Here is a 10,684-nt window from a genome sequence, read left to right on the forward strand (position 1 = left end):
GGGTCCTCCTTTTACCCACCTCAGAAGGATGGAAGGCTGAGCAGATCAGGATTGAACTCCTGGCTACGGGCAGAGTCAGCTTGCAATGCTGAATTCTCACCACTGCGCCAGCACGGCTCTTACAAGAGAAAGGAAGAGAAAGAAAAAGAGAAAGGACAGAGAGGAAAAAAGGGAAATAGATGGAGCAGGAGAAAAGAAGGGAAGGAAGGAGAGAGTAGAAGGAAGGTAAGAAAAGAAAGGTAGAAAGAAAAGTTTGAAGGAAGGAGAGGGAAGGAAGAAGGGAGAGTATAGCACTAGCACTTAGACTTATATACCGCTTTACAGCGTTGCAAGCAAGCAAAGCCTCATTCACCATATTGCAGGCAGCACGCAAAACCATACCCCCTCCAGTCCACAGAAAAACCCCTCTCCATAGAACCGGTCCCTGGTGCCCAAAAGATTGGGGGCCGCTGTCCTAGGACATAGGTGAAGGGAGGGGGAAAAAATGGTTCCAGAGGCAGTAATCAAAGCAAGGGACACGTCATTTCCATGGAAAGACAAAAGTCACCGCTTGGAGAGAAGCGAAGAAAACTGTCCCTTGATCCAGATCCAGAAGGGAAGATGGCACTTTTGAATGCCGTTTTGGTCTCGTGGTTAAGGCACCAGGCCAGAAGTCGAGATGGGGAGGGAGTCCTGGTGAACTATGGAAGCCAGCTGGGTAAACTTGGGCCAGTCCCACTCTCTCTTGCTCCCAGCCCTTGCCAACCTCTGGGGGCTGTTCCTGTGGAGAAAAGAGAAGGTGTGTTGAAGATGCTTGCCCCTTTGAGTATATAAATAATAGAATATAAATAATAAAGGTGGGATATGAATGAATGAACAAACAAACAAATGAATAGCAAGATTTCACATTTAGGCAGGAAAAACCAAAGGGGCAAGTATAGATTACACAAAACCTGGCTCAACAACAATTGTGAGAGGGACCTTGGAGTCCTATGGTATGGATGACCCTTCGAACATGTGCCAGCCGTGGGTGGCAGAATAGAACACAATCCTTGTTTGCATGGAATCAAAGGCATAGAATCAAAATCATGTGAAGTCTTAGTACCGCTTTATAAACTCCTTAGTAAAGCCACATCTGGAATAACTGCATCCAGTTTTGGTCACCACATTACAAAAAAGAAAGATGTTGAGATTTTGGGAAAAGTGCAAAGAAGAGCATCTAAGATGATTAAAGACAAAAACATATAAACATTTGTAAGAAATGGTATAGGGTCACCTGCTTGGGCGGGGGTGGCTGGGTGGGTTTTAGACTAGATGACCTACAAGGTCCCTTTCCAATTCTGTTAATCTGAAGAACAGTTGCAGGATTTGGGTATGGCTAGTTTAATGAAAAGAAGGAGGGGGGGGGGACATGATAGGAACCTTCCAGTATCTCAAGGGCTGCCCCAAAGAAGAGGGGGTCACCCTATTCTTCAAAGCCCCTGAAGGCAGGATGAGAAACAATAGATGGAAACTCATCCAAAAGAAAGGCAACCTGGAATTAAGGAGACACTTCCTAACATTGAGAACAATTAATCAGTGGAACAGCTGGCCTCCAGAAGTTGTGGGTGCTTCATCACTGGAGGCTTTTAAGAAGAGCCTGGATAACCATCTGTCTGAAATGGGATAGGGTCTCCTGCCTGAGCAAAGGGTTGGACTAGAAGACCTCCAAGGTCCCTTATTGTTCTCACTGCTGGGAAGTTTCTAATTAATTCCAGATTGCTTTGTCTCCTTGTTCAGTTTCCATCCATTATTCCTTGTCTGGCCTTCGGGGGCTTTAAAAAATAGCTTGACCCCTTCCTTCTCTCTGTGGCAGCCCCTCAAATATTGGAAGGTTGCTCTCCTGTCTCCCCTGGTCCTTTCTCTCCAGGCCCAGTTCCTGCAAATGTTCATCGTATGTTTGAGCCTCCACTCCCCTCATCATCTGCACTCTTTCCAAAGTCTCAACATCTGTTTATATATTTATATTTTTATAGTGTGGGGACCAAAAGTGGCTGAGGAATTCTGGGAGTTGAAGTCCACCTCTCCTTCCCGCCTAGAGAGACGGTAGTCAGGGATGCCTGCTGTCACTCAAGCGACATCAGAGTCGCCAACTTCCGGTGGCGTGCTGTGGCCTACTATTCGGCAGCTAAGGCAACGCTGACGTCATGGGGTGGGAGAAAAGGGCGGTGCTTAGAGACGTGGCTCCCGGGCGTCGTTCCCCCCGCCTTTTCTTCATACCTCACCTTCCTTTCTCATTGGTCCGCCTATGAGGCGATTAAAAAAACAAAAAAACGGGAGGGCTGGGCGTCGCCGACGCAGGCGCAGTAGGTGCTCGCGAGCTCGCTTGAGAAGGAAATGGCGGCGGTCGTTTCGGGCTCAGTGTCGGCGGCGGGTTTGGAAGGCGGCCCCAAAATGGCGGAGAGCGGAGTCGTTCCCGGAGGCGGCTTGGGCTCGGGAGGGCCGGCGAACGGGGCGGGCAACGGCATCGCCGTCGGAGGCCCCAAGAGGTGCGTGTTTGGGCGGAGAGAGAATGCGGGGGGGGGGGGGGGTGGGGGAGCAGACGACAGGCAGGCAGGCCTCGTCGTCGTCTCAGTGCGCATGCGCGGCAGCGCCTAAGGCGCCTTTTTCGGCCGCTCAGCTTCTCTTTTAGCGGGGGAGGATGGGAGATGTAGTCCCGGCGGGATGGGTCGGGAAGAGGAAGGGAAAGGCCGATTCATCCCGGCGAGGATGTGGGAGGCCGCTTTTACCCTCAAGACGGAGTCGTCCTCAGCTGGTCCTCGACTTACGACGGCTCGCTTAGTGACCGAAGTTAGAGCGGCGATGCAGAGAAAAAAAATCCCGACAACCACCACCCGACTTTGTGGCCCCTATTTCACGCTTACAACGGTTTTACAGCATTTCCCCCCATGTAATAAAAAAAAAACCCTACGCTTGGCAGCTGTCATGTACTTATGACGGTCGCCCTGTCTTGGGGGGGGGGGTGTCACGTGATCCCCCCTTCTTAATTTGCCACCTTCTGACAAGCCGAGTCAATGGAGGAAGCCCGGATTTGTTTCGTGACCGGCTGACTCGCTTAACAACGGTGGCAGGAGAAACTTTGTGGAATGGGGCAAAACTCGCTTAGCAACGCCAATTCTGCCCTCGATTGGCGTCGTAAGTCGAGGGCTTCCTGGATTCCTTTACAGGAAGCGGAGTGGAAGCTGGGAAACCCCATTCAAGGGAGGGCCAGCTCACTAGCTTAAACGTGCTTGGGATGAACACACACGTCCATTGTCCAACAACAACAACAACAAAAGTTAAAAAAATTAAAATAAATTCAAAATTAATACATTGAAAAGAAAACAAACACCGAAAAGGCAAACTCGATGGGCCACAGGGTCTTTTTCTGTGTTTCTAAACCACTGAATCAATCTCTGGATTGATGGATGAGAAGCGAAATGTCTTCAAAGGAGAACCAGAAAGTCTCAGTTGCCTCTTGAAAAAAAAAAGCATCTTTGCAACAGGATCAATCATAAAATTCAATTGGCAGAATTATTGAAAAGTGTAAAAAGAAAGATGTAGCGTCCCTTAAAGTCTCTTCTCTGTTATAAGGGAAAAGGTGCACCTGAAAGGTGTGTTTCAGTGCTGTTATTGGAAGAAGAAGAAAAGAAGTGAAACCAGGTTAAATAGCAATAGTAACTGTGAGAGGGATGTTGGAGTCTTAGTGCACAATCAGCTAAATAGGAACCAGCTGTGTGCAGCAGCAGCCAAAAAAGCTAATGCAATCCTAAATTGCATTAACAGAAAAATTCAGGATCAAGGAAGGTACTAATACCACTCTATAAAGCCTTAGTAAGGCCACACCTAGAGTCCTGCATCCAGTTTTGGTCACCACACTATAAAAAAGATGAGACTTTAGAAAAAGTGCAGAGAAGAGCAACCAGGATGATGAGGGGACTAGAGGCTGAAACATACAACGAACGGTTGCAGGAACTGGGCTTGGCTAGTCTAGGGAAGAGAAGGACCAGGAGAGACATGATAGCAGTCTTCCAATATTTGAGGGGCTGCCACAGAGAGGAGGAAGGGGTCAAGCTATTTTCTGAAGCTCTTGTAGGCCAGACAAGGAACAATGGATGGAAACTCAACAAGGAGAGAGGAAACAACCTGGAAACGAGAAACTTTCTGACAGTGAGAACAATCAACCCATAGAAGAGAAGTTGCCTTCAGAAGTTGTGGGAGCTTCATCCCTGGAAGCTTTCAAGAAGAGACTGGACTGCCCTCTGTCATAAATGGTGTAGGGTCTCCTTGGGTGGGGGGTTGGACACTAGATGACCTACAAGGTCCCTTCAAACTCTGTTAATCTGTTAAAAAGCGTAAGTTTACGCATTGGTCCCTTTTTAAATCTAGTTCCTGGTGGATTTTAATGCTTTAATTCTTAATGTTGCAGGGTTTCAATGTTACTGTTTTGCAGTGTACTTTTATATTGTAAAGCTGTCCAGAGTCACTTGGCATATAAGGTTAATAAACTAGTAATAAATAGAAGTGGATATTTGGAACTTGGAGACGAACCGTGACATCCTTGGTGTTCTGTAAGCTTGGTGGTTTTCTTGCAGATGTTTCATTATTCGTAGATCTTGTACTCTCAAATTGCAAATGGAGACGTGGGTACTCTATTTTTCTTATCTTCATTTTTAAGTGCTTTGGTTTTATTGTATTGCGAACAGTTGCTGGGGTGCATCCACAGTTTCGTTGTACTTGTACAATGACAATAACATTCTTCTAATTCTAATTACCTGACTAAGTAACATCATCAAGGCTATGATGCTAAGCTAGACAAGCACTGATGATGTTATCTAGTTTGGAAATGAAACAACTTGCAAGACAACTGAAGAAGCTTCTCAGATGAGAAGTTAAACATCTTCAAGGAAAAATCAAGAAAGTCCAGTTGCCTCTTGGGGGGGAAAAAAGCACCTTTGGGACAGCCTGGATGATGGAGAACCTCCACAGATAACTGCAAGAAAACCACCAATCTCGGAGAGCACCAAGGACCCTGCAATAAATAAATAAATTTCCATCAGATTGGTTTGTGCATGTGCATATTGGAACACGGTTGTTTCTTAAATTGGACATTCTGTTGCACGTGAGCTGTAAAATGGGCGACTGTAATCTTGCCATAAAGAATGAAAGAGTCTGCAAACTGGGAGCAGTTCGAGATTGCCCCTGCTGAGTTAATGTGACTGCACTGGATTGTGATTTGTCGGTTTACACACTGCGCAATTGCTGTGATTTTGAGTACAATGAACCAGGCTATCGTGTCTTGTTAGAATCTAGGTTTAGTGCAGGGGTGTCAATCTCTATTTCATTGAGGGCTGTATCAGGGTTGTGTTTGACCTGGTGGGGAGGGCATGATTGAGGGTGTGGCTATGGTGAGTGTGGCCACACTGAGTACACTCGTGTCGGGGGCACCTGTGCTGGTCAACCCTGGGACCCTCCCTCACTCTCATTACCATCTTCCTTCCTTCCTTCCCCCTCTTTCCTGCTTTTTCCTTCCTTGCTCTCCCATCTTCCCTTTTTCTTTGACTTTCTTCTTTCTCTTTTCCTGTACCTTCTTGCATGCTCAAATACAAAAGGGGAAACGTTTCTCCTTTTGTTTTTAGTTTGTTTTGCTAGCCCTCAGCCAGCAAAAATGGAGCCCAGGGGGCTGTGTGCGCCCCCTGTTCTGCAGCCATCTGCCAGAAAAAATGGAGGGGTGGGGGCACCGCGGGCTGGTCCTTTGCTGTTTCCAGGCTGGCCCTATGGGCCAGATCTTTGGGCCAGATCCGGCCCGCAGGCCTTGAGTTTGACAACTCTGGTTTCGTGTCACATTGCTTGGCCAAGCATGTCATGTGGCTGTTCCTAGCTAGGCTTCCAGAGTTAACGTTGGACCTGGTTTTGAGTAGGGGTCTGACTCGGTCTTCTCCCTTTCCCTGTTTGCAGTGAAGGCGAATGGCCCAGCCAGACCGAGAAAAGGAAAGAAAGAAATGCCAAGAGGGGCGGAGGGAGTCGCTTTGAGCCGTACCCCAGCCCTTCTTCGAAAAGATACCGAGCCTTCATCACCAACATCCCCTTCGACGTCAAGTGGCAGTACCTGAAGGACCTGGTCAAAGAGAAAGGTACACGGCTTGGGCCCGACTGCCGGACCTCTGCCCTCTTTCCTCATGACCTCTTTTTTTTTCCCCCTTTTTATCCAGCAGACGCGGAATGGGTCGGAAGTGGTTTGGGTAGGAGCCGTGGCCAAGTATGTTGAGCCCCGAAGGTTTTCTGAGGGCAGGCAGGCGCTTCTGGCGTTGCATGCTGGCTAGCGGCTGTGCCCTGGCAGGATACATCTTTGGTGTGCAGGTGTTTGGCACAAAAGCGCCTTTGGGCTCTTGGGAGGAGAGCAGAGGCGGATCGTCAAGAGGCTTAGATTGAGGGGTTTTTGGTTCTCTCTTTTTTTTAAAATCAGAATCCCTCTGAAAGCCTTCCTGGATCGACGATCCAATTTCCATGGAGGGGGAGAGAGCAGCAGTCTTCCTCGTTGACGAAATCTTGCTTGTTGGTTGAATATCTAAGCTTGTTTTAAGAGTGAGCTCAAGAAAAGATGGCTTCAATGCAGCCCCAGGCCTGGTAAATTCGCAAAGGGAGCGAACGCCCTGCAGTTCCTTAGTTTTCTTCGGTCAAAGCTCCTGCTGAGCCTGCTTCAGAAATCCAAGGCAGGCAGGCATTTGGCCAGCCCGTCATGTTGTAAACTGGTAATTTACCTCGTGGTAACCTTGCGGGCAGGGTGGGGGCAACGCTAAATCAAAATCAGCACGACTGGAGCCGTTGCTTGTCCCGATTCATTTTGTAGTGGGAAAGGAAGGCCGGTTGCAATCTTGGCGGAGCCTCTCTTAAAACACTTAAAAACCTGGACAACAAGGGCCTTTGGATTATTGTGCTTAGGGCCCAAGGTGTACCTGTGGCTTAAAGTGGAGGAAAGATGGCTGACAGGAATGGTGAGCCCAAGGCAAGCAAATGCAATGCCTGGCCCCTCCTAGGGGTGTGTGGGCCATTCATAATTAAGCGTATAACCCCCCCCCCCTCCAGGGGGGGAGGACGTTGATAGCACCAGAAAGCGCAGCATCATCACTCCTGAGAAATTGGACTTCCAGTTCTCTCCTCCTAGCTCTAGCTTGATTCACATGAATTGATGAATGGAAGGTTGCTTTGGGGCATGCCAGTTCTCTTAACGCTGCGTGAGAAATCTTGGTGAAAAGGAGCACCTTCTTCGCGCATAGAAGTGTCACCCCTTCCAGTACGATGTCAAACTTGGCCAGGTGTTTTCTGGTCTTTTTTTTTTCCCCTTCTTCCAGTTCACAACCCCATCCCACTGGATGCCAACTTTCCAACGGGAGGGTTGTTCCCTCTGTTCTCCTACTCCAGAGGTTTTCCCCTGCGGGATAGTCCCCAGGAGGAAAATGGGAGAAAGGGCTTCCTTCTCTCTGCCGAGAGCTTAGCGGTTCTGACGTTCTCGGAGTTTGTGACGACAGCTCAGGTTGGCGTAACCGGCACCTCTACGGAGCTGTTTTCTTCCAGCCTTCTTTGGAAACAAACTGAAATCTCAATTGTCCTTTGATGGCAGTCCCAGTAGTTCCAAGAATCCCACATTGCGGTTCTAAAGATGGCTAGCCATTGCTGGGCGTTGTCTCCAAGCAACCCAGGGCCTTGGGTTTCAGGTATGGCGCAGCAGTTCAATGCTGAAGGGTTACCGACTGCTCTTCCACCCCTCAAGGATTGTGGGAGCATTCAAGCCCCCGCAGTAATAATCCTACTGCAGAGGTGCCTGTAAGTATGCGGCTGAGGAGACTTCAGTGTTGTGGTCTGTTCAGATCTCGCACGGGTGTGTGTATGGATGCCTGCCTTGAAATGTTCAATTGTGGCCTCTCCCCTCGGTGAAAGGCGAAATTCTAGTCTGATCATCGGTTGGTGAAAACTTCCAAGTTACAGGTGTGCAGCATATTTGTTTTATTTGTTTTTTCCCCACTTTTCAAACTTTACACCGGTGTCCCTCGATGTTTTCCCAGCCCGCCAAATTAAGGTGATATTCATTGCTAAAATCTTTGGACACAATGGGTGCCGGTCGTTTCGTGGAAAAAACCCAACAACATTCACCAGACGGCAGACCAGAATAATCTGTTTGAAGAACCCACACAGTTCAGATTATTTCTCACAAAAACTAAAAATTCAGCATTTCTTAGGGCAGGGTGCAATTTGTTGCTTTTAAGGTCTTTATTATGCTCCAGTCTGGATAGATACTTCAGCCAAGGGTATTTTATTTATGGCACCTAACTGCCCATCTTCTAACCAACTCTGGGCAACTCCCAATCAGAGTGGTAGCCAGTGTCTCAAAGCCCCCCAAAACTTGTAGACCAGGGGTGTCAAACTCAGTGTCATTGAGGGCTGCATCAGGGTTGTCTTTGACCTCGGGGGGGCGGGGGTGACATGGACAGGGTGGGCGTGGCCTGCTCAACGTCCCCCATCAAGGCTCCGTTTTCAGCCACAATGGCCTCCTGCAGCAGCCCTCTGCCAGCAAAACCGAGATCGGAGACACCACACACGGCCCACCCGGGGTCCGTTTTCACTGGCAGAGAGTTTCAGGAGGCCATTGCGGCCCCAAACGGAGCCTGGGGGGACCACGTGTGGCTCTCCTGAGCTCTCTTTTTGCTGGCAGAGGCGCCATGGGCTGGTCCTTCGCTGTTTCCAGTGTGGGCCCCTGGGCCAGATCTAAGTACCCCATAGGCCAGATTTGGGCCCCGAGCCTTGAGTTTGACACCCCTGTTCTAGAAGGTGTATATCGTATTCTTATATCTTCTCGCTTCTCCTACTTTGAACTCCTTTGTGGTTTGTAGTCATCGTGTCTGCATTTTCAGATTGCAGCATCCCTGTGGTCACAAGGATTGCAGCTTGCCACTTATCCCCTGCTGGCTTCTCCGAAAAGGAGGGTCAACGGAGAAGCCGGCTGGTGATCCCAAATGGGGACCCCATGAGGTCACCCCTAATGGCTGGAGGAGATTGGCTTAAGCGATGGAACGTCTGCAACGGTTGCAACACGTTGCTTTAGGAACACACGCACAGTTGTGAGGTGCCAGTTACTGTCACTACACAAAGGGCTACCTGTAAATGCGTTATGACTTATGACCACAACGGAGCCCAACATTTCTGACTGCTAAGCGAGGCACTTAAGTGAGTTTTGCCCCCTTTCACAATCTTCCTTGCCAAAACTGGTAAGTGAATCCCCGGATTGGTTAAGTTAGTAACGAGTGCTTTTTTTTTTTTTCAAGAGGCAACTTGGGCTTCCTTGTTTTTTTTTTTGAAGACTTTTCGCTTCTCATCCAAGAAGCTTCTTCAGCTCTGTAACGTGGTTGTTAAGTGAGTCGGGCTTCCTCCTTGACTTCAATTAGCAGACTGTCACAAAAGGGGATCACTTGACCCCAGGACACTGCAACTGTAGTAGCACTTACACACCACTTCACGGTGCTTTACAGCCCCTCCCTCTCTAAGGGGTTCACGGAGTCATAAATATGAGTCAGTTGCCAAGCACCTGAATTCTGATCACCTGACCACAGGATGCTGCAACGTTGAAGTGCGAAAAACGATCCTATGTCACTTTTTTTCCGTGCTGTTGTAACTTTTGAACGGTTCGCTAAACGAACTGAACGGAATTTTGATGCCCAGTAGATTAGAAAGGAGAATAAGACATAAAATAAGTTTTAAATGTTTTCATGATCGAACAACAATCTCATTAGGGCATCCTGGGTGCACACCAGGCTTCTTCCTTGAGGCAGGAGAGACATCTGTTAAATCAGGCTGGCAGTATGAACTAGAAGGGGGTGGGGGGGAAGGAAATTTCTCCCTGTGGGTTCTTCCCACTGTGTTCCAACCTCGAGGCGGCATCAGCCGGCCGATTCAATCGGGCAGGACAATGTCAAGGGCTCCGGTGCCGCCACCCATGTGCTGCCCACCCGTAATGCCGAGTTGCGGCTGCTTAGCCAACGGAGGAGTGTTCCCGGGCTTTTTCTAATAAGGCAGAGGCTCCACATATGGTTGCTGACGACTGTTCTAAATCCCCCTTGTTTTCTTGGCTTTTTCCCTTGGTCTATGTACCGTCTGGAATCTCATTTGTAGTTGGTGAGGTAACATACGTGGAGCTCTTAATGGACGCTGAAGGAAAGTCAAGGGTAAGTCTCTGAGAGCATTTCTTCCGTGGATTTTTAACTACATGACAAAATGTGTGTGATGGCGGCGTGGAAACCCCTCCCCTCCCCAACGAGGTTGGGCCAGGGGCAGCGTGTATGTGGTAGAGTGGTTCTCTCGTTGGCAGTGGGTTTGGGGGTGGGGGGGTGGGAGGGAAGGAGGGAGGGAGGAGGAAAGGGGTCTGCTTAGACCCAGCAGCACCCTTTGCCGTTGCTGCTGCTGCTACCGCCGCCGTGCTCCTTGGTGTTTGGCTGTGTCTGACTTAAGCATGGATCCTTACTGGCATTATCAATGTCCCACCTTTAGCTTAAATGTCTCCGTGTGGTTCTTGTGGCCGGCCTTTCGTAAGCTCGGTGTGGAAGCGAGGTTGTATCCATGTCAGAACTCTCTATGGCCGTCCGTGTCTTAAATGTTCAGACCGAACGTAGCTGTTGGTGGGGCCTCGTCAGCGCAG

At 49.0% G+C, this 10,684-nt stretch overlaps 1 protein-coding gene across 1 annotated transcript; it reads left to right on the forward strand.

The window, feature by feature from the left end:
- Positions 1–2,162: 2,162 nt before the first annotated feature.
- LOC148128576 (heterogeneous nuclear ribonucleoprotein M-like) lies at positions 2,163–10,287 on the forward strand. Its single transcript, XM_087948798.1, has 3 exons — positions 2,163–2,507; positions 5,956–6,131; positions 10,162–10,287. Exons 1-3 carry the CDS (start codon positions 2,356–2,358, stop codon positions 10,224–10,226), a joined length of 393 nt encoding a protein of 130 aa, XP_087804924.1. The 5' UTR covers positions 2,163–2,355; the 3' UTR covers positions 10,227–10,287.
- The last annotated feature ends 397 nt before the right edge of the window (positions 10,288–10,684 follow it).

Source organism: Notechis scutatus, unplaced genomic scaffold (genome assembly GCF_049901735.1).
Source record: "Notechis scutatus isolate UNSWTSFEM ecotype Mainland unplaced genomic scaffold, rNotScu1.2 NSCUSCF20, whole genome shotgun sequence".
In the NCBI taxonomy this organism is placed as follows: domain Eukaryota; kingdom Metazoa; phylum Chordata; class Lepidosauria; order Squamata; family Elapidae; genus Notechis; species Notechis scutatus.